The following is a 26,845-nucleotide window of genomic DNA, read 5'->3' as shown; positions in this document are numbered from 1 at the left end:
CCAAAATTAATACTAACTAGGACAGCAACTAACGATTATTTTCATTATTGATTAATCTGCTGATTATTGTCACGATTAATCGTTTTGTCTATAAAAAGGTTGTGAAAATGTGAAAAATGCTCATCACATTTTCCCAGAACCCAAAGTGACGCCTTCAAATTGCTTCTTGCTTATTTTTTTCTTCATTCATTGCAGCTCTTATACTTACAGAAAAGACAAAAAAAAGGTGTTTTTGAGGCCCCATTATGCTTGAACTTTATATTCAAACCCAAAACATGGAAAAGACATAGAATTACAGAGACTGTTTAAAGAATTTAAGTGACACGATTTGCATGCTGTTTCGTTGATGTTTAGTGGGAGCAATTCAAATCCTAACCTGCTGTAAAACACCACAATTAAGTTAGATTGTAGTGTGTGGTCAGGGGGCACAATGGTACCATGCAGTGTTTTTGATTTATCACTCCAGTGTCATAATCAGCAGCAGCGATAGTCACATATTGAGAGGTAAGCACATTGGGTCATTAATACACAGTGGAAGACTGTAAAGTCCTTTGCGAGAGCATGACTCACCAGTAGCACCATTACAGATAAACTGAGCAATATAAAACCTCCATCTGCACTGATAGGCTATCTGTATACATTTAACAAAGCAGGAGACAGATGGTTAACTGATGTTGTTCGTATTCATTTGACTTCTAATTGTCATTTAAAAATAGAGGGAAACACGTCAAAGTTGTTATCCTATTCCATCCTACATTAAATCACGAAGAAGGATGTGAGCAGGGCAGCACAAACAAAACCAGAAAAACGAATTAAATGCAGGAAGGACAATCCAAAACACTAAAAACAGAAAAATTCCAATCCTGAAACTAATCAATCAAATGCAGTTGACTAAAAACTGAACCAGACTATATTGTGTTTGTCTGTGTGGAACAGCTTCTATGGAAGATTCAGTGGTCAAGTTGTTTTTGTTTAATACATGTCTTGGTCAGAGTGTATGTAGATGTTATGTCAGTGTTCAGTCTGGCTCACCCAAATAGGAAATCTCGCATCAAGCAGAACAAACAGTACAGTATGCAAATGTTGAGGCTTTCCTTTTATTGACACACAGAACAGGAAACACCAGCTTGTTCCTTCAAATTATGTGGATTGTTTTTTTTCCTCTTTCCCCCCTTTGTTTTATCATCACTGATTTACAAATCCAGAGGCAGGGCTGACACATTCACGATTTCCTTACCAGGTATGACAGTGAAGAAGAAGAACACTGGATGAAAGAATATTTCTTCTGCTTCACACTTGGGGTGCAAAAGTGGACAAAATATCCCACATTTTATATGTGACAGTCATAAAGAGACTGTGTAGAAAACCTGGGTTTTAACGTGACAGAAATTGAATTAAAACGCCTACCTGCTTTCCACATAATGGCGCTTTTGTTATTTCACATACTATCATTTTTCAAATGTTTCAGGATTTTAATGCAGTCTTATGAATTAGTTGTGAAAACAGTTGCCAAATATACTAAAATATACAAAAGTTTGACAAACGCTATATCAATTCTTTCTTTAACTTATCTGTGCACAGTAGATGCTTGATGGAAGTGCTAGTTTCCACTCAAGCTGTTGCATCAAAGGTTAACACCACATGCAGCAGCACCATTTACAGTGTTGTGCTACTTTCCAAAGCGTAATAGTTATGAACTTCCACTGCACAGCAGCCTGAATGCTATAAACAAGACGTGCTCACAGGTGCAGCATTTTCACCGACACAGCAAGCAAAAAACATACACAAAGATTTGGTGGACACCCTGCAGACAGAAAGGAAGGGATGAGGGACTAAAGGGAAGCTCAAGTGCTGGGTACAGGCCAAACTGCGACCAGAGTAAGGTTACATAATAGCTGGGTTGATTCCTATGGCTGAGCTATCTATGACTGGGTGGCATTCATGAGTATTGGGGAGAAAGCAGGCAGAGGAGTAGGAAGAGACAGACAGAAAGAAAAAGGGAAGAAAACTCTCTTTGGGCTTAAAGAGATCCTTCTTCCTCTGTGAGCCATGATTAAATTTGGCGACAGAAGGCATCTCAGATCCTCTGAAAATTGGTTTATTTCATGAAATGGAGAAAGAAAGAAGAGCTCTTTACCATTGGCTGCAGTGAGGAAACACTTGTTGCTGCCACGGGCTTTGTTGGTTAGGTCCTCAGTGATGTCCATATGTGCATGCACCTCGTCCCTTATCTCCTCAAGTGCTGCGTACAAGTCGGCCTCCCAGTACTCCTTATCCAAACAATCTATGAGCTCAGCTACCTGGACCTGGGAAGAACAGAGTTAGGGCATTAACAAGAGTAACAAGTCTAAGTAAGCAAGTCTTAAATAATATATAATATAATATAATAATAAAATAATTCAATTTTATTGTGTGAAGAGCATCCAATCCCAGTAAGAGAAAATGATTAGGTCGCATATACCTTGGTGCTGTAGTACCAGATGGCTTTGTCCTCATGCTCACCATCCTCCTCACTGTAGGGGAGACATGAGAGGAGACAGGAGGAAAATTAGGAGACAGAGAGGGGTAGGACAAACAGGAAAAATAAGATAAGCCTGTCAATAGATACATTTATTTTTTTATTTTCACATCGAATTTACCAGGGACTGCAGATTAGCCAGTTGTCTAAATCTAAACCCTTACATCCATCCATTATACGCATGCAAGTATTGCAGTCACAGAGCCGGCTTGAGTCTCACAGGTCACATGGCAACAATTTCCCAATAACAACTGATCTTAGAGGTTAAGAGTGTTTTCTAAGAGCGTTTCTGCTTAAAATTTTATACGCGCTTCCCAAAACAGCACTTCAGAGCTAGTGTACATGCTTGGCTGTTCTTGGAAACGTTGGCTGTCCATGGTGCTGAAGTAAATTATCAACTGATTTTAAAGTTGCTTGTTGTATTTAACTGTAAGTTGAAATAAATGAAACAAATGAAAACAATAGCATTTAGCATAATTCTTCTACATATTATTATGCTGACACTATTATACATATATGGCAAAAAAGATAAATGTATCTCAACTATAACTCAAAAACTAATTAAAATCTTTAGTTAGGAGTTATGGCAGAGTTAAATTACAATTTGCTTGAAATAACTAATCATCAAAAATCATAAAATATAATACAATCATATCGTCATATAAAATCCCACTGATGATAAACAACAATACTAAATTATTACCTGGCTCCACTTTACACCATTTTAATTCATTAAAACACAGAGAAGTTGAATAATCTATATAAAAATATAAATTCTCCCTGAAATAAGTGAATATGTGTGAACTGTACGGCCTAGCACAATAAGAAATGGATGCTTGAGTATATGTAGCAGCAGCTACAGAGTGGAATATGTAACAGCTTTTTGCTCAGCATGGTCAATGCTGAGGGACTGTGAAGCCTGAGGCCTGTAACAGAAGTGTCTATTCAGCATCCTCCACTTGAGGCACATGTGCGCGCACACATACACAAACACACACTTCTGTGCACATCATTCATTGCACGTACATCCAGTCACACAAACTTTCCTCTGTGCACACTACTTGTATGCACAAACACACACAGCCTCTGAAGGGAGAGGGAAGATCAGTAACGCAGCACCTGCTGGGGGCCAATTTGGAGAGCAGGAGAAGCAGAAAAAGAAGAGAGTAAAATGCAGCGATGACAAACCGCGGGCCACCTACCCTCTTAAATCTTATATTGTTCAGGTGAACTTTATGGTTTATGTAGCAGGCCTTCTGCTGCTGCTGACCCAGCACACACACCATCTGTGACTGCTCAATACCAAGGTAATTTGCTAACGTATGGGACCAATACTGCTGATGGTCAAGTTATGTTAAATGCTATGGATGGATACAGTTATTTTTGGTTTATTAAACAGCAGGTCGAGCCACCGTGCAGACCTGCTGTACTCACATGCAAGATCCTAAGCTTGTGGTATGCTTAACTTTGCACCTAAGTGCTTATTATTTTTTTGTCACTGAGAATAAAATGGTACAGCAGTGACAAAATGTACCATACACATTCCTGCTACATCATGGTTTCATACACGGCATAGGGAAGTTGTTTAATATAACTCAGGCTTTAGTCCTGTAACAGTGCATAATGCATTCTGCAAATCAATTATCATTAAACAAATTTGTGGCATGCATGTTTGACTTTCTTAGTACTGGTCTAGGCTTTTAAAGCTGACACAGTTCATTTGCAGTACATTTGAAAGGGTCAATGCAGGTAATTCGGCCTGGCTTCATGACCCCTCTGCTGACCTGGGTTGAGCTCTAGTTGGACGTAGCCTGGCTTTGAACACCACAACTCTTTGGGGATGGATATTTAATTTACAGTTACAACAATAACAATTCTGTGTTTAAACTATAGGTGCAAACAGTCTCTGTGTTGCTCAGGGATAAACCTGTGACAACATTCCCTCATAAATGGAGGGGGGTCAAATACAGGTTGAACATGTGCTCAGTAAAGCGTGGGTCTCCTATATTAAAAAGGGGTATTATTAATGCCTTGGATTAGCAAGGAGGGTAGGGCAAGTATAATGCCAATCACACAAAGTGCTTTTTGTAAAGGTATATTGTGTCTCAAGAAGATCACAAATCTTACAATGGCCAATCTTTAGATGAGTTGGGGGAAGAAGTAAAATGATACACAAATACTGTTGCATATTATTATAATACTGTGTAATAACAGGAATGTGCCAAAAGGAAATTACAAGATTACTGGCCCTATCTCTCATCCTTATGGTGTTGTTTCTAATTGTTACATGCAGATGGTTTGTGACATTCATGAACACTTGCATAATTTGGCGTCATTGCCAACTTGTGACAACTTTGGAGACTCTGCTTCAGAGCTGATTAAACTGCCTTGAAGCACACTGCTTTTCTACTATTTACTCCAAATACTGGGCAAATTTGGGCAACTGTGTGAGTTGGTGCACTGTAATTGTGCTACCATTTTGGCAAGGACCCTACAAAAAAGATGTTGAATAAAGACCAAATAAACATGTTTCACACAGTCAGTACTAACCATGTGTTTCACTAATATTTGCATATTCTAGTAACTTTGACTAATGACTAGGCCTGAACAATGAATCTAAATATTATCGAAATTGCAATATGGCCAAGTTCAATGACAGAGATGCCTACAGATTATATTCTCCAGATGTAAGGGAACACGCTTGTTTGGTACAGACCACAGCATAAATCACATCATCATCATTTTTCAATTTTTTTCAGTGAAAATGAAATGCAAAAATCCCACTGAAATTGTGACTATGGTGTTTTTTGCATATCGTTTAGCCCTCGTGCACCTCTACTGTTGACTTCTAGCCAATAAACTTGGCACATAAATGTAACATTGTGAACTTACACGACAATGCGGCGGTCAAGGAACCAGTATTTGCGGTGGTGTCGGTCATAGCCGACTGGCAGCTGTCGAATAAATGGTCTGCTCCTCTGCACTTCTGGGATGCAGTCTGCCACACCGGGTACCTTGTGTGCCACACACACCTCACACTGCCACTCGTCCTCCGGCACTTCCTGCAATGGCGGCTTCACACACTCCAGATGGTAAACGGCTGAACATGTCTCACAGCACAGCAGGTCACCTAGGCGATGGCATACCCTGCAGTGGTCGTCGTAGGCAACCACCCCTTCCGACATTAGCTCCTCCCGGGCTATGTTGGTCGCCAGGAACTGGTCCACCAAAAATTGGAGAACCTTGATTTTGCTCTCCAACGGTTCATACGGGTAATCCTCATTCTCCTGGAAAGGCAGAATGTGCCGGTACTCCGGGTCACTCTCACAGTACGCCCGCACCACCTCTGGCCAAGTCATACCATCCACAAAATACAGAGTGGAGTTGACAGAGTCCTTCACGTCAGTGGGACCAAATGTGGTGTTGGAAGTGTCCTCCTCTCTGAGAATAGCTTTGAGCAGTGAGATGTGGGTCTCTGCCAGCAGTGTGCACTGCTCCTGGCTGGCAACTGCTGCACAGAAATCCTCAAAGCGGAACGGGGAGAGCCGCAGCACCGAGCCAAAGTTTCGGAGGACTTCGTAGACGGCAGACACATTGAGGAGCTGTGAGGTAGGAACCAGGAGATCCTCAGAGGATTTGGGAAGCTCCAGGGGAGGAATGTCCTTTGCCTCAAGGATGGGAGACCGCGGTCGCATTGCCCGACTCCTTTTCCGGCCTGCGGGAAGTCAAGGGAAAAGAGCCAGGAGTGAGAAGAAGGGTGGCATACAAAAGGAAAAGCAAATGTGTATATAACCCCCTGCTAACATTGTGCACTACCCGTCTACTCTTTATAATAAATGCTAGTTAATAGGGAGTAACTCTAAGCATTTGAAATGCAGATATTTGAAGAGAAAACCAACGTGTTTGCAGAATTAAAAGGACCATTGTTGCTTTGACTCACCACAAAATGTTAAAACACTGTAACTGTGAGCATTTTCATCAGATGCACAGTATACCACAACAGACTGAGCTGTACTCTCTGATTTTGCACTACTACAGTAGGGGGATACCCCTGGGAAGACTCAGGACAATCTAGGTAGAGTCCCTCTTCCAGCTTGCCTGGTGGCACTTGGGGGATCCCCCTAAAGGCACTTGGGGAACTCCAAGCTTTAAATTGTGTTGTAATAAAAAGGATACAATAACCTAACATACCAATGTAATTTAGATGACCCAACAACTTATCAATTCAAAATATTCAAATTCAAAATACTATATAGGACTAGTGGAACATCTAGTTTGGGGGAATCACAAGCTAGTGCTAATGTGATTGAGGTTATTACTAATACAGCGTGACATTGGAGATTTCACGTTATAAAAAGGTAGACAAGTACATTCTTGTCCCAAGACAATAAGCTAATGCTCCCACTTGATTTACAAGCCTGCCTCTTTCCATTGTGTAATACATGCAGATGGTGCGGCATGTACTGTGCCTGCATACTATATCTGGATTGTGTGTGTCCGAGTACATAATCCTTACATTATCCATTTCTGAACCCAGTAATGTGGAATACGCCTGCATTTGTGGTTGATCTGAATGGGTCAGTGCAGGTCATTCGACCGGGAAGAAACATTTCTTTGATCACTGTAGGATTAGTATTCCATTACTATTGACTAATTACAAAACTGCTATACCCTTATAGTAGACTGGTGTGCGCTTCAAGCCTTCTCGTGTGTTCCTCTCAATATCAAAGATACTGTAATATAATCCTGTAAAATTACACCACTTTATCCACACTGTCTGCCATGTTCTATCTTCAGAATAAACACTGCAGTAACACAGAAAACTGGAAGTTGATAACTGTTTAGCAAATATATTTTACATATTTGTATCAGGTCTGGTATAATTCTGAGGTTGGGCACTGATGTGTAAACAGGGACGGGACTACAGCAGCAGAACTGGCTGCTTCACAAATGGTGACAGCCAGGGATTAACCTGTGACAGCAGTCTGGTATGAATGGGTCAAACAGGGGTTGACCGCCGCAGGTTCATTATTCTGTATCAAACGCAGGGATTGTGTGTAAAAGTGTGTGCGAGTGTGCAATGTGTTAGAAAGCAGCATGGATATGTGTGCCTGTATGTCCATGGCAGTGAAAGCACCATATCATGTCTTTCTGTCTGTCACACTCTGCTGCACAATGCTGCCATGTTCACATGTCTTTAGGAAAAGCAGGCGGCCTGGCCATTGGAAGTTGAGAGGTATGCGAGTAATCCCTGAACCACTTAAATTGCATCTAAGACCAACCAGAGTGCAGTGAAGTGTTATAGGGCGAACAAATCAAGAAATACAATCTACGTTCAAATGTTTCTTTCCAAAGAACATTTTTGTTTCGAAGAAAAATGTATTCCAACAAGCTCTGATGTCACTCTGATAGCAAAAGAGTGAGTTTTTCTGTTGAAGAGATATTGAAATGCACAAAACACCCAAGTCTGGATCACCCATACAACTATTTGTCTAATCACATGAAGAATTACTTCCAGTGGCTGGTACACTGCTTCCAGTGCATTACCTTACATAACAGATGTGACAATTGACTTTGCAGACATAACTTCATTAACAAAACTGTCCATAAGTGGGACTGTGGTGGATGTAATTCGCTCACCTGATAAACATAGGAGTGGTTACTATGGTAACGGTGCACCACGTAATATTGTAATGAGTTAGTGTTTGCAACAAGTGAAAAAAAGAGCGCCTCTCTTCAAAACAAAGGCCTGTCAAACTCATTTAGCTGCATTACGCAACTAAAATCTGTCTTCTGACATCGAGCAGGACAAGGCACACAGGGCTTGTGCGTAAAAAATACAATTATGTATTTGACCGGTATTACTTTAATTTCAAGTACTACAGATTTAGAAAAAGTAGAACTATGAACTGTTAATCCGAGGCCAATGGGATACAATGTTTACAAACTACGTGCTTTCATTGAGCGTAGTTTACATAGATAAAACTGCTCTATTGTGCTTTTACATAAGTAGAAATACTGAATGAATGAAATGAATGGAAAGTGTCAAACACAGACCAAACGTTATGTTTCTCGGTGAGTATGAAAACATGTTAAATACAGCGCGCATAAAAAAGACACGTTAAAAAAAAGCATGAATAAATTCGTCATTATAAAATGACAACAAAAAATGTGCTGATCCGACAAAAGTCAAACACGAGAGCCGGTTGAAGCGTGGAGCAGACCTGCAAGCCAGCAGCAAGCAGCGCACACGGTAAACAAAGGCCTGTTTCTGAGTGCAAGCTCCATTTTGAACAATGCGGCTTGGTTTCTGTACTGAGCTAAAAATAAAATGCACACTTTAAGTAATGCAAACCTGCTTTGCTAAAGTGTGTGCACTTGCAAACGAACGTACCTGGGGTGCTACCGAGCGTGCTGTGGCTCCTTAAACTACTCTCGGTACAGTAGCTGGCATCATCATCATCTGGTAGTTCCTCCAGATAGTCAGAGTCGTTACCCAAGGCCTCCTCTTCTTCAAGATCCGACGAAGGGTTGTCGTTCAGGAGTTCATCCTCGTCTGACCTGTAGCTTAAATTATCATCCTCCTCGTCGCTGTTGTCGTCGTAGACCACCTTGGTTTGAGGCCGCCTCACGCCGCCTCTACTGCCGCGGCTGCCTCTCGACCCCCTGCCTCTCCCTCTGCCTCCTCTGCCCCGCGATGCCGCGGCCGCCACCGCGGTGGAGGCTCCAACTTTCCTGCGGCCCCGGGACGAATGAAAGTTCTCTCGGCCGGATATTTCTGTATCCACCTCCGCAGAACCAGTGCCACAAACGCCGCCACTTTCTCCCCGTCCCCGGCCCCGTCCTCTGCCTCTGCCCCGTCCACGCATCCCTCTACTCCTGCCGCCCCGAGAGCCGCGGACTGGCCCGGGCGAACCTTCCCGCATCACGGCTGCTTGTTTGGGCGGCCTTCCTCTTCTCCCCCTCATTGTAGGAGAGTGTCTCTTCTGTTCCGCTTCAATCTCGGTGCTGGAATAAGCCGCGCACACCGGAGAAAAGCGGGGGAGAACAAAACCAACAGATCTGGTGACTGTTCCCGATAAGTCCCCACCAAGCCCCGGTCTCAATTTCAGGGCGGAAAGCTCAAACTGAATGGCCGGTGTCCCGCTCTGGGTCGCCTGCAGACGCCATTTTTCTTCTCAGCTCTCCCTCCGTTGAAAACACAGCAGGCCCCAGAGCTGCGTAAAGCTAGCCACGGTTACCAGTTATTGTACCGGACGTAACGTGCATTTTCCTTCAAAGTAAAATCAAAGTGAAAATAAGAAATGCAAAGATTTATTTAATACACTGATATTCAGAACATAACACAAGTACCCACCCTAATTACATTAATTATTTGTTTTCACCGTGACCGTTTGCATAATGCAAAAATTAACTTTAAACGTTTCCTTCCAATGAGCTGACAGTAACAGATCAGGAAGTGCACTTTTTATCGTCTAACTTGTCACTAACAGGCCTGAGTGGATGCGAGGTCACGTGACTCACTATTCTACAATAGACGCAATTGCCGTGCTACTTCACAAAATTAGTTATCCATGCAAACGCTCTCCGTCAATAGTACTTTATTAGCGTTGGCTGGCTCTGGTGGATGGTTTTATTCACAGGTGGGTCGAGTGTATTCAGCGAAACATCATCGTTCGTTTTCGGCCCTGTCGCCATCGTCGTCACAGCAGAGCGAGTCGAGAAGATAAGCATACGTCCGACATTGTGCTCTATTACATGAACCTAAATAAGCCTTCATGAAAGTTAACAGCTCACACATTTTCATGTTTAAAATGACATAAATGTTGAAACGGTGTGTTATTGTTTATTAAACAAATGCATTTTCAATAACTTTAGATTTACTTTTTTATATATTACAAATGAACCTGGCTCCATTTACAGTGAGTTCAGCTAACTGAGATGCGGTGCTGAGGTCCTGCTGAACAAACCTGCGCTCAAATCTATTGTAACATTACGTTATATCCCAAAATAACGTTTAACCAGAGTAGCAATAGATGTGCAGTCGTGATCTGGTGGTCCACGACACACTCCACTCTTGCATGTCTCATGTGTCGCTCTGTGTTTGACTCGGCGACTTAGATAAGTTAACTCTGAATTTCTGAGATTCGTTTTTGCGTTACTTTAATTTTACTTTACTTTAACTCGTTAATTTGGTTAGCTACTTCAACAATAGACAAAACACAGCCCAAGCTTCAGTCTAGCCGACTAAACAGAAGGGAAAGTCTAGTTCTTACTGACATTCATCACAAGATAATTACATAAATCAATTATGTTAAGAAGATTATTTTATGTAGCTACTACCATAACAGTATTGATATCTGTTGTCGTGGCCGAGTGGTTAAGGCGATGGACTAGAAATCCATTGGGGTCTCCCCGCGCAGGTTCGAATCCTGCCGACAACGACTAGCTTTTGTTGTCTCGGCAATTAATTTGCATTATGGCGGGAAAACAGCCATAATCTTAACTCCCACCAATTAGCTGTTAATGGGACATCGTGGTAAAGTAGATGCAATGCTTTAGCTAAGTACACCAGCGTATCTTGTAGATCACCGCTTTCTAAGCTAAGTGCCCGTAGCAATGTTAAAAAGCAGATATTGTTTTCGTAATAACTTGCTAAATATCATTGCTACGATAAGTAATTGTTGTAAACATTTGTTGGATTAACTCTATGATTATTTTTAATCACTAGCTGCAGACCCTCTCTTGTAGATATTATTTTTCTTCCAATCGCTCCCCTCATAACCCTCCCAGTAAAGTCAAAATGTTTTGCAGTCAATGGTAATGGGCTATTCTATTAATTTACCGAATCAGGCCACGTGTGTTCCTGTGCAGCAAGTGGTGAGTTGAAGCACAGTTGCTGTTCTAAATGTTAAGTGCACCACACCTGCACAAACCCGTTTTGTATAAGACAAAATATTGTAATATTAATACAAATTACTGTAACCTTTTGTTATCACAGTATAAGTGTGCTGCAGGAATTATGACACCAACTTAAATGCATCCAACATTTAGTCACATGTATTTCATAGCACCATTTAATAAAAAACGACACAAAAAGTCACACATGGATTTACAGTTTTCTCACTGTTATATATTTGTATTCAACATAAAAGGCTTTCCTGTGGAAAACCCAGTACAAAGTCACAGCTGACAGATTTACAAAAATTCAGTTGTGTTAGGACACAGAAAAAACAGCCATTCACTCTCACAGTGAAGTGTCCCAAGAGTCCCATTGTGATTGTTACAAACTATTACCATACATCTTAGGTGGCTTTTGTGTGCATGTTACAAACCTATTATTAACCACTTTGGCATATGAGCAGACTTAATTTATCATGTAAACCATATTATCTGAATGGTCCAATGTTCATCAGCTTTAACAAGTTTAAAACGTGGTTCAAAGGCATCTGCAACTTATTCAATGCCTAAATTACAACAAGAATTATTTTCATATACAGCTAAACTCATGCATCTTCAGATGTCAAAAAGCACTAATTATTATACCATTTCGGACAAGTATACAACCTTGAAAACACTACAGGTGAAAAGTTGGAAGGAGACAATATGCTCAATGATTTATTAAAAGTATACACTTTCTAAAACAGCTCAATGACTTCAATGGAGTATTCTCCGACTTCCTTCTTCACCTTCATCTTATTGAGCTCTTGAAGGCTGCCCTCGATCTTTCCAAGCTCAGAAACCAGTCTCACCTGAGGACACAATAAGGCATTCGGTTTATATTTTTTCCCCAGATAACCTTTCAGATGTAACAAACTTATTTAAAACAAATTTTGCATATTTTCACACAGTTTTCTCCAATAAAATTTAACATGCAGCCAGTTACAGAGCGGATAAAAGGGGAGTTACCTGAGACTTAACAAAGCTGTGGAGGTTCAGCAGTAAGCCTTTGGCCTCTGGAGTCATCACTAGCACTGTGAAGTGGGCGTCCAACACTAAGCATACCCAATCCATGACCTACCATCAAATGCAAAGGAAAACAGTTAGTATTTTCATTATTTTTTACACTGTAACGAACTGAATTGTTGCATTCCACTTTTTGTTTACAGCTATTTTGTGGTCTGTCAGCAAAATATTTTTCTGCTTCCAGACCTGTCACGTAATGAGTGCTGGTGTGACAGACACTAGCTGCACTGATATGTCAAGTGTGGCCTCCCTAATTATGTAGTTAGACATTGATACAGACCTGAGTCAGACTTGGTGATCTCAGACCATGCATCTGTGGGACAGCATCTTGGGAATATTTTAGGTAAAGGAACTGCAGGTATCGGAGGAAAAGCTGATCGGATGAGAAAGAACATTTACATTGTAAACACAGGGTCTTTTCTTTAAGCATCTATAGTTAGTGTTATGAAAATATGCAATGGGTATGGTATCATTTTCAAGATGAGGAAAACTAACTAGCTGTTACTCACAACAACATTTTGGGAGGAGAGATCTTTTAGGTGTGGGAGGAGGTAAGTGTCAGTGTATGCCGTCTGTAGGACCTCATTTCTATGCAGCTTGAGTTAAGATCTCATACTTTCATATTTCTATGCATTTTTAAATTAAAATCATTACTCACCAAACAGTTTACAATTATGTTGGTCAACTGACGACGCAAGGTATGCAACAGAAAAACCTTCGGTTGACTGTAGCTGCATCATAATGAACAACAAAACGTGACAGAGGTGAAAATATTGTGTCTGAGTGCCTGTGCACTGGGAGGATACAGTAGAACAGCCTTGTGTAATCCCACTGGACAGATCTGTTCTGGTGGAGTTGAGGTCTTCTCCTTGTCCTCTGCTCTGGTCTTAATGACGGTGCCACCTCCACTGAGGGCGTCTGAGTGGTCCTCGTTTAAGGAGGTGGGGCTGAAACCGTTCTGCAAGCCACCCTGGCCATGCTCCCCAGCCATTATGGTTTCCATGAAGGAGACACAGTCAGGCCCCAGGCTCACTTTCTCTGCATCGACGTCTGGCATACTGCAAGACAAAGGTACAAGAACACCCTTTTATTTTTTTTGTCAGGCTAATATATAGACTACCAAACCGCTAAATCACTTAGGTTATACTGTATGCAGGATATTTTATCAGTACTTTTCATCAAACTAAAAATACCAACTGTTTAAAGCCCCTATTTGCAGTACTTTGGTGCCCCCCAGTGGTAGCACAAAAAATGGCAATTCATGCCCATATTACAGTGTTCATTGAATGGGTTGTGCACTCCAAAACCATCAGTCTTACCTGATAAAGGCCTTGAGGCAGGCACAGGTGACAACTTCTGGGATGTCGGGGAAGAACTGCAAGCAGAGCTGACACAGAAAGTAATCCTTCCTCTCCAGGGCCAGGAACACAAGGTCAGGACACACACTGTTGAAGATCATGATGGTAAATGGTCACATTCAACAGAAATAACACTGGTTGAAATACTCCACCATCTGTAAAAATGCGTTCGGATCATTCACTTCATGTTTTCTGCATCATTATGCAAACCAACTCAATTATGACATTTGCATTCAAATGCAGGTTCTGGCATTTATTAGAGTATAAAAGTACAGAACTAAATTCTGCAGACTCAAGGCAGATTAAATTGCCAACATTTTTGTACTTCAATTTCCCATTAAAAAAACAAAACATCATCCTGATTCCATTTCCATGCCTTACTGACCTGTGGCAGAGGGACTGGGTGCGCACTAGCTGTGCCAGGGTGCTAGGGGTGTAGAAGGCTGGATCTGCCAGGCTCCGAGACACAAGGGTTGATGCTAGCTGCCCCACTGAGGGCTGCAGTTCCTGGATGTCTGACCTGGAGAGGAGCCCCTCAACCTCTTTCTGGACCTCTTCTACTGGTGCTGTCTGCGTGAGGAAATTAAAATATTTTGTAATTATAAAAGGACTTTTTTTTGTCAGCGCTGTTCCAGTATTTTGCGTGAGAGCCATGAAGAATCACATTTTTACCTCGATGAGCTCCAGAACCTGGTCAGTTGTTAAACTAGGTGCTGATTGGGTCTTACGGTTCGTTCTCTGCATGGGAAGACACAAGAATCCAACCATAGACAATATCATTGACAGGAGCAATACTGACCTATTACCCTTCAGGTGGGCACTACATTCAAACACACACACACACGTATACACACACAACTTTGGACACTTCAGAAGCAGTCAATTTTTGATTAGCAAAAATTGTGTCACATTCCAACAGATACTTGAGCTATTATGACTCAAGTGTGGGTGTTTGTTTATCCAGTCAAGTTGGGATGAATACTTTGAGACAGACTTCTTTACATACTAATTTTGCCATTATAAATAAACGTACCAATAAAAAGATGTGCAAGATAATTTTGTGAACGATGCACAAATCAGGCAGCAGCTACTGTAAATTACAATTTCACATGGAGCTAGTGCTAATTAGTACCATGAATAATGTGTTTTATATACCGTTATACATACTGGGAAACACTAGGCCAGTTTTCAAGGCAACAGTGTATGGGACTGAGGCACCAGTAATTCAGGCAGCACTTATCTAGCCTCTTTCTATCTTTACAAGATCCCTTATTTTGCCTTACTAACACAGTTATCCAACATACCGTCTTCCTGGTCTCTACTGTTCTAGAGGGCTGAGCTTTCTCTCCATGCAGAATGCTATTCCAAGATGGTACAGAAGCTGGAGCTTTGGACTCTGTAGGGGTCAGAAAAACACATTGTGTCAAGTGAACGTGCAAATTTGCAATGTAGAAATAACTATCAGTGTCACAACATCATTAATAACAACCTACTACATGACTGAATATGTATTATTCAGTATGTTACTGCAGTATTATTTATTTATGTTAAATCTGTGTACTCAGGCATCAACAGTTTGTGTCTTATGTGTGCCATTACAAATTTGTTTTAGCTCACCTTCAGTCTTGGCCTGCCTTAGTTTTCCCAGGGCAGAGGCCAGGGAAGATTTGGGGCACTCATATGGAATAACAGAGAGGATTTTCCCATGTGGGATGAATAACTTGTTGGAATACATCCATAGCTAAATCAGAGAAAAAAAAGAAAATTAATATAAACAGTATTTAACAGTACAAGTTAACATAGTTTAACAGTGATTGTAAACTGCCATAAAGTTGTGAGGAGGGATAGTGAGCCCCGTCACAGTGGAGAGCAGACACAATGCTCTACCAAAGTCATACAGTCCTCCATCAGCACCCAGCAGCTGGAAGGACAGGGAACCTTGGCCTGCAGTTATAATAATAATAATAATAATAATAATAATAATAATAATAATAATAATTATGATGAGGGAAGCCGAATGGGTGGTTCATGCATACTTCTAACCTCAGAATGTACATACTGGTGAGAGTAACTAAAATCTAAAAATTGGTATCAGTATATTGTTTCATCGGATGATCAGAAAACAGAACCATTAGAAAACAATTAGCTTGGTGGGTTATTTGCGTTTAATACAATAAAGCATTCCTACCTGTCCGTAGATTTTACCCGCCATCTCTTTTCCTGCCTGAAGCGTCTGGAAATTGGTATTCCAGATGCACAGGAAGTCTGACAAAATCAAAGGCAGAGAGCCATTCAAGAACCACACACACTCACATCAGATACTGGAGTCACATAGCTTCAAGTCATCATTCGAATGCATTTATTCCAAGGCCCACATGTGAAAATGACTGCAATCAAAGGCAGGAGTGATGTTAGCCTTGTATTCCTTTAAGGGCTAATCATTTGAACCTATAAATGAATGTAAGCCTCAACAAACAAAATTCCTTATTTCCCCTCAGTCAGTCATCAGACCCATTCTCATTATTGTGTCTGTTTTGCCAGTGCAACCTTTTAGTTAAGACTGACCAAGCAGAGTTGGTTTTTTTGTGCATTATTTGTTAAATTTTATGTGTACACAATGCTAATAAAGTATTATTTCCTTACAGGCAGGTAACCTAATGTATAACAAAGTTTTGTCACTTTGCCAGTGTGAACTTTTCATACTTAAAACCTTTAGGGCACAGCTCTAGTGTTGGGCATGCTGACTCACTGGCATGGCGACTGAAAGCCTTGTAGTGCATCCCAGATTGACTTCATTAAGATCTGTCGTTCTTAAAATTGCACTTTCGGTGGAGTGAAAACCAGCCAGATGCTGAGTCTAATTACATCTTAAAACTTCAAGCAGATATGTCTGAGTAGAGCACTTGCTGCCTTCTTTTGAGGCGGCGTAATTAAACTGCATTTACCTTTACCAGCTCCGGCAGAGGGGTGTGGAACCCCCACAACAGCTACATGGGCTTCATCCAGGACCAGGGCTGATGCTGCATCCAACAGGCCCTCACCGACAGGAAGAGCCAGCAGCAGGCTACGGGGCAGCGGAAGAGCCGGGACCCCCTCGCCAGCCACCAGGCCCCGCACAGAGACAGCACTCTGATACACATGACCGTTAGGGTCTGGGTGGCAGGAAAATGATGAGGCACAAAAGGTAAAAAGAATTATTGAGGGAAGAGATTAGAGGGAACTAATAACATCTATCTTACTTATCTTGCATGATACATCCTGTGTTTGTGCAACACAATGTATAACCTCAAACTGTTTTTGATACCAAGTGGAGAGTGCATCATGTAATCAAGAGTATGTTAAGGCATGTAAAGGCAATTAAGTTGCTGCCACTGGCTAGCATTGTCAGCAATTAAATGCGTTTTCATTTTTGTTGTGGGTGATTCATGTCATCCACTGTGTTGAGCCCCATTTCATTTCCACAAAACCTAGCCTGTGCCATCAAACTCTTAACACTAAAAATATATTCACAACAAATTCACGCTTACAGAGATAAAGCAGGTGGATGTGTTTATCCCTGTAGGAGGCAGAGACGCTGATCGGGGAAAGACCAGACTCCTCTCTCTCCAGCCGGTACCTCTGTAGGGTGTTGGGATTCAGTCTCTGCAGGTAGAGGAAATGATCTCCTTTCTGTGGGAAGACATTGACAGCCATTCAAGGCAAACAGGCCTTTAGACATACCAATAACAAAGAGTTGATGCACATGTCCGTGGAGAAAAAGAGGATAGACAAAATTAGTTATTGATAAATGGTCATAAAATACAGACACAGGCACATAAGCATGCCCTCAAAAGAATTGTCTTTACAGCTTAGTATTGTGACACAAATGCAATGAATACTTAAAATTGAACTCATTGAATTGTCAGCTTTTGTATCTTTTGGCAAAAGCCAAACTATTAAAATTATGTTACCTGTTCAGTTGTGAAGATGACAAACTGCTGCGACTCTGCCACTATGTTGGTGCTCCACCTACAGACAAAAAGAAGAATTATCAACACGCTACAAGAGACAACAGGTCCGCAGAAATTAGGTTTTAATATTTGAAATTGAATTGTCTATATATAAAGTTGATGTCTGAACAACAACGTTGGGAGATGCAGCCTTATAACAAATGTCAACTGCTAAAATTGAACATCTCTCAGGGCAAATTCTGAACCTCACTCCCAATCCGGATTATAACACAAAGGATTTACTGGGGCTATAAGGCACAGTGATAATGACCTAATGGCCTCTTCTTGAGCCAGGACTTCCTCTATGGGCTGCTGGGGAGCTGAGAGGAGAGAGTCCAGGAGTCTCACAGCTCCTCTCTGGAACAAGACCACAGGATCCCCGCCACGTACACAGTGGACCCTCCAGACATCTGATGACACCTGGGGAGAATATAACAGACAGGATTAGCAATTGCGATATGTATATAGTTTGTGTTAATTGCAGTTTGTATTGTACCTTGTGTACAACGACTATCGTGTGACAAACTCAATAAAATGTTGATCACAAAAAAGAAATAAAGAATTACACCAACTTCCAGATAACCATAAGTCACCTCATCAAATATCTTTTCAGTGGATCAGAATACTCACATACTTCATATGGTATGTTAAGTAATCACAGACAATAACTACCATTTAAAAGAAAAGATTTCAGCAGTGGAAAGGGAGAAAACTAAATTCTTTGTAGTTTCAGTAACCTAGATGAGGCACAATGGTAATGTTCATATGGAGCTGGTACAGAGTGCTTCACGGTGTGAATAAATCTTGATGGAAACACCACGAATGCCTTTGAGGAGAGACTGTCCAGAAGTGTACGCCATTATCCCCAATTGTATGATTCATCATGTCTCACCCCTCTCTGTGACAACAGGCTTCTGACCTTGCCTTCTAGTGTGGCCATTGGGAACAGGTTTAAACCCTTCTGCCTTTAGACATAATCAGACAACACATCGAAAAAACTAGTTCAAGCGTACTCTTGCCTTAAATGCCGCTAGAAAAGAGAGCTGAACCATGAGAGCCATGTTCACACTTACAGTTGCTTTGAAGGCCTTATCTAAGAGTATGTCTTCTTCCTTCCAAATTCTGATCACCTTAAAAAAAGAAAAAACACAAGCAGACATTATTTTGTGACAGCGTCAGGCAGATATTTCTGAAACTTCGGCTCTACAGAGACATCAAGAGTTAGTACAAGTTTACTGAAAAAGCAACATTTCAGTCACTGCTTTTTCAATGAATAGTGCGTGGGTAAGAACTAAATGGTGGAACTGGTTCATTTTTGCACAATTTCAATCTGACAGTGAGTCAGTAGGGCTCTATACAGATGCTGCTGCAACCAAAGCAAGCACCAGGATCCTTATTTTAAAGACGTGTGTGCTCATGTCCAGCTTGCCTCTACAAGGATGACTGAAAGTCTACCTTGCTGTCTGAGACTGCCACATACTCCTTGCTCTGTGAGTTGTAGACTGCTGAACAGGTCAGGGTCTGTCCTTGTTTCACCGTCCAGCTGCTCAGCGGCTTCTGGTCTGAAACCTGTCGGAGAAAATAAAAAAAGTAGACCCCCAGTAGGCTTAAGGTTTCCCTTCATCTATATATCTACACTGGTGACTGTAAGACTGTTTGATTCCGCCGTAGACTAACTTCTAACTTCTAAGATCATGACACAAGCAAGTGAGGCCGATTGTGACATTTACTGAAAAGGAGCTGCTTGGTGAAATATTAAGCGGTATATGGAGCTATATAGAAGCCTAGCAATTCAAAGCCATCACTAGTTAGCAAGATGTGTGTGTCTTGCGGTGGATATAGCGATCGTTAGCTAACACTTGCCTGTTTTTGTAGAATGGCATGATGTTAACTCCAACCTATGCGACCTTTACTTACGATTTTCACTGAAAAGGAGTCAGTGTACTATCACAGCTAGCTGAGGTATCCGTCTTGTCCTGTCTGTTCTGGTAGTTTCCGTCACTGTTGCTGAGAACAGCCGAGGATGCCAACACGAGTTATACAGGTCGCCCATATCAGCTGGCCCAGGTTGGGAGAGACTCCTCAAAACAAACGTTAAACGTTACCTTGTACAGCGTGACGGATCTGGTTGAGTCGGTGACGACGACATGGTCGCTGTCTCTCTCCGCTTCGATCCCCTGAATGCCTGAATGTGACAGATATTGAGCTGGTACAAGTCCGCACAACGTGTATCCCTCATACAGCGCCGCCATGCTGGACGAGAAGAAAGTGGTACTCGTCGGATCTCGCGAGAATAGACGAGTGTTTCTCAGAAGCCACCGGAACCACCATAGTGCTGTACGACCTACGTCCATGGGTGATTTAAAGTTGATAAAATGAACGTGTACCACGTTGTTTGACAATAACATGTTGTATCAGCGTGTCCCAACTCTTCATGTAAACTATGTGATGTTTACACCAAGTGAAATATTCAATAAAAAATGTTTTTTATGGCTGCACCATTCCTGAAAATTGTAAATATTCTCGGTTTCATGATGTATTTTGCGTCTTTTCAGATACATTTTCTCCATAATACATGTTTGGAAACTTTAGAATCAACACAACACATTACAATAAAGTTGTGTTAAAAGCAAAGTTTGCTGAATAGTATGAGAAAAATCAGGTCATTCAAACCAAACCCCAACAATTCTCATGTAAATTGAACAATTTTTTACATGTTATGAAATATACACTTCGATCTAAACACACTGTTTTAACCTCTTTTGTACCAACACAATATAACATACAGGTCTACATACATCCATACAGATACAGTCAATGAGCTACATATAAATATTTGTCTCAGGGACAGTCTGGATTATTTCGGCTGTATGTATTCAATAAGGTGCAGCAACTCCACTATAGACAAACCAACAGATCGACATTGTCATCCTTAGAGCTGCTTGCATGGCTAAAAATAGCAGTGTTCGCACGTTTCTGATATTGGCCATTGGTCAGAACAACGGGTATCTGTACACAAATTACATTTACAAAAGGCTGCTATACCCTTAGGATAATAACATTTCAAAGCATCCACTGATATTCATTCATTTACATTTTTGTGTGTCATAGTTGTTGATTAGTATCCTCCTTATAATGCAGAACAAGACGTAACAATTGTAATCTTGGAAAAATCAACCCATGTTTCCTAGCACAGGACTGACCCACAATTTCATGTATATAAAAGCCTTGTAGCATTAATGCTAATTCAGATTTTGAGACGTGGCTAAATATGTTATGTTATGTGTTTCCCCACAGCCACACTCTTGTTATTGATTGTTGGTACAATTTCCCCCCAGGGATCAATAAAGTATTTCTGATTCTAATTCTGATTAATGACCATTTCATTCATCATTCTCAAGAGTTTGGAAAACTGTTATACAATGAACAGTCTTATTCAGGACTCAGGAGTCAGATAAAGTCATGTCTGAAATGTTGAATTTGTGGGAAATGTGTTACACACAACAAAAAGACAGCTTGAGTCAGACCATGCTCTTTAATTTTAGAGACAAGAATGCACAAACACTTATTCCATATTGCTGTAATTTATCACCAGAGAAGGGATCTGCTGCTGTTTCAGCACTGTCTGATTTCTGAGGGAAGAGAACTTGACCTACTTTCATCAACTTGGCCGGGGTCTAGAAAAGACACAGACAGACACACACACACACACACACACACACACACACACACACACACACACACACACACACACACACACAGATATTCATAGAACAGGTTAGAATGTTTACACTTACTATAATAGAAATACAGATCCTTAATAATCAAAGTGTTTTTCACAGCACAAAACTCTGAACTATGATCTGACATTCACTGAGTTGCAGGAACAAATAGAGAATATTGCCATGACACCAAAAGCATCTATTTGTTTCGCTGTGTTTTGCAGTCTAGTGATTATTTGTAGGAGGCTGTAACTATGTCACCTGTACTGATGTTTCAGTTTTTGAAAAGTGTGTTATGATGAGAATAATTGTTATTGCAGTCTTCTTAATTTGGGTGATGGTAGCACTCTGCACACACTATGCCATCAATTTTGTTTTGATTGTTACATTAGTGCTTCTCTGCTTGGAATATTACAAATTGGAAAGTCTGAATTGGGATAAAGGGGAAAAAACATGCAAACAACAGAGATAATGCTAAATGACCTGTTATGTCCAGTGATGCAGTAATTTATTCATTTTACATATTCCTGAATATATAAATCACAAAAAAAACAAGTCTTGTCTGTTCTTCTTTGGCTGACTAAATTATAATTCAATTAATTGCAGCAGCAACCTGTTTTACTGTGATTAAGGTCAATTCCTATTTAGACATCAAGGATCATCACTCCCATGTCTACGGTTGGATTACCAACCTGGCAAAGCAGGCAACTCTCCTGAGGCCTCAGATCACCACAGCTACCAAAGGCCCCAGGTTTACTTTGTCTGTTTGTCTGTAGTAATTTCAGTTCTGCTGAAGTTAGTAAGAAACAACCAAACAGAGCTAAAAACCAATGTAAAAAGTTAGTCTTGATGTGTGTTAACAGTGCTTGACTCATGATAGAGAAGCTAATGTGATTTTCTGAAACCAGCTGAGGGAAACAGGACATATTGAGGGCAAATACTTTTGAACCCAGAGGACAATAATTTGGCTATGTAACACTGATGTTCTGATCATATTAATGGACATATCTTATGTTATTTAGAGTTTTTAAAAGATGGTCCCTTTAAATTCATTTAAATGTGACAATTGGAGTTGGAAAAAAGCAGTTAATAACTTCAATTGTATTTAAACAGCTGACACTGCAAAGCTGGCCCACCTGATGTATTAGGCTGTGAGGCTGAGGAGTGATAGTAAAGTGACAAAAATAAATAACATTGAATAAAATAAAGCATATCTAATGTTCTGACTATTGGGCTGCTTTTCATGATATATTGTTCTTTTTCATGAAATATTTTTTACCTTTAAAACATTCTGGGATTTTGAGATTTCCATCGATGCACTGAGTTGGCACTGCATAACCACACTTCCCAACCTTGTCCTCGCAGTAGACTGAGACAATTTCATTGTGCAAGACTCTGTTAGGACTTAAGTCTTGGATCCAGATTTTCTGTCCATTGTATAGTATCTTTCCCCCCTGTATGCCAACACTGCAAGGAGCTGTAAGTCACAAGGAGAAGAGAAAAACATTATACAGGAAAGTGTTATACTGTTTGTGTCTCTACACGGGAGATTGAGAGCGGCCTGCTGCATTATATTTACCTAATAGGATCTTATCAAAAATGATGTGTTATGGGATTGAAATGAAATTGAGAGTAAAAGTATAGGAGTTGGATTGAGACCGGTCCCAACAGAAGTCTGGGACATAGCGGAAACAGGAAAACTTAAATCCAAACTGGGAAACAGTTGCAGCTATCACCGAAATGTGTAATGCTGTAATATTGTTTGTAGCCCTACCGTTGCAGGACGGCTTTTTAGACCAACCCCCATTCTGCTGACAAACAATCTGGTGGCTTCCTTCAATTACATAGTCTCCTTGGCAGCCATATTGGATTGTTTCCGTGTAGAAATATCTTCTCTGGTCGTTGTTTGACATGAAGCCTCTGTCAATGTCCGTTGGTGGATTGCAGGTCACCACTGTAAGGGGAACAATTTAGTCCATTCATTAGAGAGACTGCAAATTTTTTGCCAAGTAACCCCTGGTGTTGCAAGTGAAGTGTATTGGAAAATTTCCCCTGAATTACTGAATTACTCTGAGTCAGTAATTACTCTCGTGATTTGCTACTCTTTGCTCAGCACAAAGGGCAGCCAGAAAGCTTGAAGCAAAGGCTAAAAATATTCAGATTTGGTCTGAAATGGCAGAAAATGGAGCATTTTACAGACATATGTAAAGTGTAAATTTAAGTCTTGGGTGGAATCACATACACTAGGAGAATGTATGTTGTGTGTTTTAATCATCTGTGATTGTGTGTAAAGAGCTTAGAAAACATTAAAAACAGAATATTTACAATTCCACAAAATCTGGGCAAACTACAGAAGTGGACCTTGTGGTGAAATTGGTTTCTCTTCTGCTAACACTGAGATCAAGAATGAACTTTTATAAAGAGGTTTGACAATCAGAAATGTCACAACAGTATAATTCACACATTTCATTGCTGGAATGCTAACGTGTCCTTTGGCTCACTTTTACTTATCCTACAATAAAACTTTGTAGCAGTAGTTAATAGTAGTAGTAGCCACAATAACTAATCTTTGTATTACTTACTTTGCTTTTCAACCCTTCATACCTCGACATTTAGGTGTCTTGGTCCAGTGGCCACTGGCAGTGCACTCTGCTCTTGCATCACCAAAGATTACGTAAGGAGGCAGGCAGCTGTATGTCCCTCTGTCGCCGTAATGAGTAGTGTTCCCTCTGACCATCTTGTCATAAACTATCATCCCAAACAGCGGGATTGGAGCGAGACCACAGGACACCGCTACAGGGGGAGAGACAGAATATGCCAATTTATGTATGTTGGCAGATAATGCATGTTTGTGCTGTTTGTGTGTATTTTTATATAATTTTGCATGACTTGTTTGGTTTCACAAAGGGGCAAATTGAGTGATAGCGCAGTTGTGGTCAATTTTTAGATAACTGGTACATATGTGTTTCACTGGCCTAATATCAAGTTGAGGGAATTTTTTCTTCTAAGACCACAGTAGAGTTTGTACAAGAGCAACCATATATTGCATGTTTTGTGCTTTCTTTTTTATTTCTCAGGTCATGTGGAAGGATGTAGTGGATTACATACGTTTGCACTTTGGTTCTGGTGAACTCCATGTTCCATTGGCAAGACACTCAGCTTTGTTGTCTCCAATCAAGATGAACCTGTGCAGAGCAGCCATGTCATTCAGTCAGTTTATGCTTAGAAATAAACACAACACATGATGGTTGACTCAAATCAGGTTAAATGCATTTGAAGCCAAATGTTGATTGTTAAAATAGTGGCCAGATGCACGCTGAGTTTGGTTTATTGGCCACCTTACCTACACCTGATATGTGACGAGTAGATTGGCACTGAAAACCTGTGTTTTCAGTTGATAGCTCTGTTTGTTGTGTATGCTGATGCTTAAATAGTCAAAGTCAACTGCTTAATTGCAAAAGTGTTTTCTTGGAGCTATATTGTCTGCTAGATAGAACTATTTGCCTGATCAGAGGTTCTCCATTTGCATTTTCAAAAATACCACCAGTGTATCAGGGGCAGCAAGGTGGCTGAGAGAGAAAATGACATATGTCACACAATGAAATTCAACAAGATGTTCTTGCTTTACCCTTTATTACAGGTATAGTTGATGGTACTCTGGTACACAGTATCCTCATAGTACTGTTCTCCATTAGTCAGTGGATCAGGATACGGGCACTGTTTTGCTGCAGGAGAGAGAGTACAGTACAGAGAACACGTGTAAATGGCAGGTCTTGCCTTTCAATAATTTTTTCATGAATAATGCCAACACAGAATGACATGTTTGCTGTCCCTGCTGTAGTTGTGTACAACCTTAATGAAGTCAAGGTGTGATCTAGTTGTGCAGACTAAAATGTTCTCTGTTTTTTATTTTGCCAATGATCAGAGAACAATACATATTCATATACTGCAACATAAAAGAAAAATCTACAGAATATTTGAAATAATCCAACATTATGTGCTTATCTACATATCCACAACACAAATAATGAAATAGAATATTAATCAGAATCTGGTAGAAATGGTTTACATTGCTTCACATACTTGCGCTGCATTTTTTTTCATGCCACATAGAAACTAAGTCTTCATTTTATTCCTGTTTCCTGGAAAATTACATTACTTTTAAACTTGAAAAATAAGTGTATGAATTTGTAGTGCAAGATGATTTGTCTCAAGACCTCAAGTTCTCACTAGAATAATGGAGACCCACGTGTGCACATGAATTTGGTTTTTGTCCATTGTCCACTGGCACTGCAGACAATCTTCCGAGGGCCTGAGACAGGGGTGTATCCCTCTTTACAGGACAGCAATAACTCCGCACCGGGGCTGAAGTACCTCTGTTGATCATCCATCTTAATGTTGCCATCTAGCTCAGGCCTACCACATACTACAAGGACAAACAGATTTAATGAATTGTGTATAGACTCTTAAATTATATGTAGTCATGTGCTGACTGTGTTGTGCGTGTGTGTGTGTTGCAAATTATGCCATGTATCAAACCAATGTTAAGTGATATGCAGTATTTGCATACAGCAGTTTCGTTACCATATTGTTATGCTGTTTTCCTAAACAACAATCTTCTGACAACAGAGGAACATCATCAGTTTACTACAAAAATATTTTCAATGCAGCTAATTTAAAATTTAAAATACAGAGATTACATGATGCATAGAAACAGCGAAGTAGTCGATGTGTATACATGCAGTTCAAGCCATACAATGTCAAATAATAGCCAGAAATAACAGCAAATACCGCTTTCTTGTTGGGATGTCCCGAGGGTAAAAAATACAAATGGACATAGCAGAAACAAAGTCAGCATGTGTTCCATCCTTGGTAGAAATGTACAGACGTTCCTCTGTTCGTTCCTCTGCTCTCTGGTTCAAATACTGAATCTCTGTCCCCTCTTTCACTGCTGTTTGTGTTTCTCTAAAAGTAAACAGATAAGAGCAGCATGAAGTAACCGCTTGCTGCTGATCCTTGTTTTGCTTTTTTTCTGCTTGCTATTTGCAATAACAGCTTGCAACCCTTGTGACATTTTACTGGAAGTGAAATGCTCCAGCAGTGGACTTTCCCTTGTTCCCTGCACTACTATGACACAACAGACACGGTAGACCTTTTTTTTTTTTGTTAAAATGCCATTTGACCCGATTTTGCTCTTGTTTGAATGGCTTAGCAAAATGAGACAGAGATACTCAAAAACAAAACAATACCATGGAATAATGAGTGGTCCATTGCTGACAAAATTCATCATGG

General features: G+C 40.6%; 3 protein-coding genes and 1 non-coding gene across 4 annotated transcripts in view; 1 reads left to right on the top strand and 3 right to left on the bottom strand.

The window, feature by feature from the left end:
- The window catches only part of LOC139292065 (nucleosome-remodeling factor subunit BPTF-like), a 42,760-nt gene extending 33,274 nt beyond the window's left edge, over positions 1-9,486 (bottom strand). Inside the window, exons 1-4 of the mRNA XM_070914213.1 lie at positions 8,913-9,486; positions 5,411-6,233; positions 2,462-2,513; positions 2,138-2,306 (exon numbers count right to left, since the gene is read on the bottom strand). Coding sequence (XP_070770314.1) covers positions 2,138-2,306; positions 2,462-2,513; positions 5,411-6,233; positions 8,913-9,486 — 1,618 coding nt within the window. The remainder of the gene's footprint in view (positions 1-2,137; positions 2,307-2,461; positions 2,514-5,410; positions 6,234-8,912) is intronic.
- Positions 9,487-10,880: 1,394 nt separating this feature from the next.
- trnas-aga (transfer RNA serine (anticodon AGA)) lies at positions 10,881-10,962 on the top strand. Its single transcript has one exon. It is a non-coding gene; the product is annotated as a tRNA-Ser (tRNA).
- Positions 10,963-11,596: 634 nt separating this feature from the next.
- On the bottom strand, positions 11,597-20,083 carry nol11 (nucleolar protein 11). The gene is made up of 18 exons (XM_070921118.1): positions 19,937-20,083; positions 19,287-19,400; positions 18,905-18,961; positions 18,103-18,251; positions 17,793-17,850; positions 17,370-17,511; positions 16,788-16,994; positions 16,031-16,107; positions 15,460-15,583; positions 15,147-15,238; positions 14,515-14,580; positions 14,228-14,412; positions 13,804-13,929; positions 13,291-13,542; positions 12,994-13,072; positions 12,765-12,857; positions 12,428-12,535; positions 11,597-12,270 (listed from the first exon to the last, which is right to left on the bottom strand). Exons 1-18 carry the CDS (start codon positions 20,081-20,083, stop codon positions 12,157-12,159), a joined length of 2,190 nt encoding a protein of 729 aa, XP_070777219.1. The 3' UTR covers positions 11,597-12,156.
- A 1,363-nt stretch (positions 20,084-21,446) lies between these two features.
- On the bottom strand, positions 21,447-26,438 carry LOC139302469 (beta-2-glycoprotein 1-like). Its single transcript, XM_070926177.1, has 8 exons — positions 26,345-26,438; positions 25,803-25,979; positions 25,182-25,278; positions 24,662-24,738; positions 24,158-24,346; positions 23,328-23,507; positions 22,833-23,030; positions 21,447-21,508 (listed from the first exon to the last, which is right to left on the bottom strand). The coding sequence occupies exons 1-8, from the start codon at positions 26,418-26,420 to the stop codon at positions 21,447-21,449; spliced, it is 1,056 nt and encodes a 351-aa protein (XP_070782278.1). The 5' UTR covers positions 26,421-26,438.
- Between the last annotated feature and the right edge of the window lie 407 nt (positions 26,439-26,845).

This window comes from Enoplosus armatus, chromosome 2, assembly GCF_043641665.1.
Source record: "Enoplosus armatus isolate fEnoArm2 chromosome 2, fEnoArm2.hap1, whole genome shotgun sequence".
Taxonomy (NCBI): Eukaryota; Metazoa; Chordata; class Actinopteri; order Centrarchiformes; family Enoplosidae; genus Enoplosus; species Enoplosus armatus.
This window is presented reverse-complemented; position numbering and strand designations above follow the sequence as displayed.

Excerpts from the sequence above, each read along its gene's own strand:
- LOC139302469 (XM_070926177.1), bottom strand. The coding sequence starts at position 26,420 with ATGGAACACATGCTGACTTTGTTTCTGCTATGTCCATTTGTATTTTTT. Across the intron at positions 23,508-24,157 it reads CAAGACACCTAAATGTCGAG|TGGTGACCTGCAATCCACCA; the intron begins GTATGAAGGGTT and ends TTCCCCTTACAG. Across the intron at positions 21,509-22,832 it reads AATCCCAGAATGTTTTAAAG|ACCCCGGCCAAGTTGATGAA; the intron begins GTAAAAAATATT and ends TGTCTTTTCTAG.
- nol11 (XM_070921118.1), bottom strand. The coding sequence starts at position 20,083 with ATGGCGGCGCTGTATGAGGGATACACGTTGTGCGGACTTGTACCAGCT. Across the intron at positions 18,252-18,904 it reads ATAAGGCCTTCAAAGCAACT|GTGTCATCAGATGTCTGGAG; the intron begins GTAAGTGTGAAC and ends TATTCTCCCCAG. Across the intron at positions 12,536-12,764 it reads GATCACCAAGTCTGACTCAG|GTCATGGATTGGGTATGCTT; the intron begins GTCTGTATCAAT and ends ATTTGATGGTAG.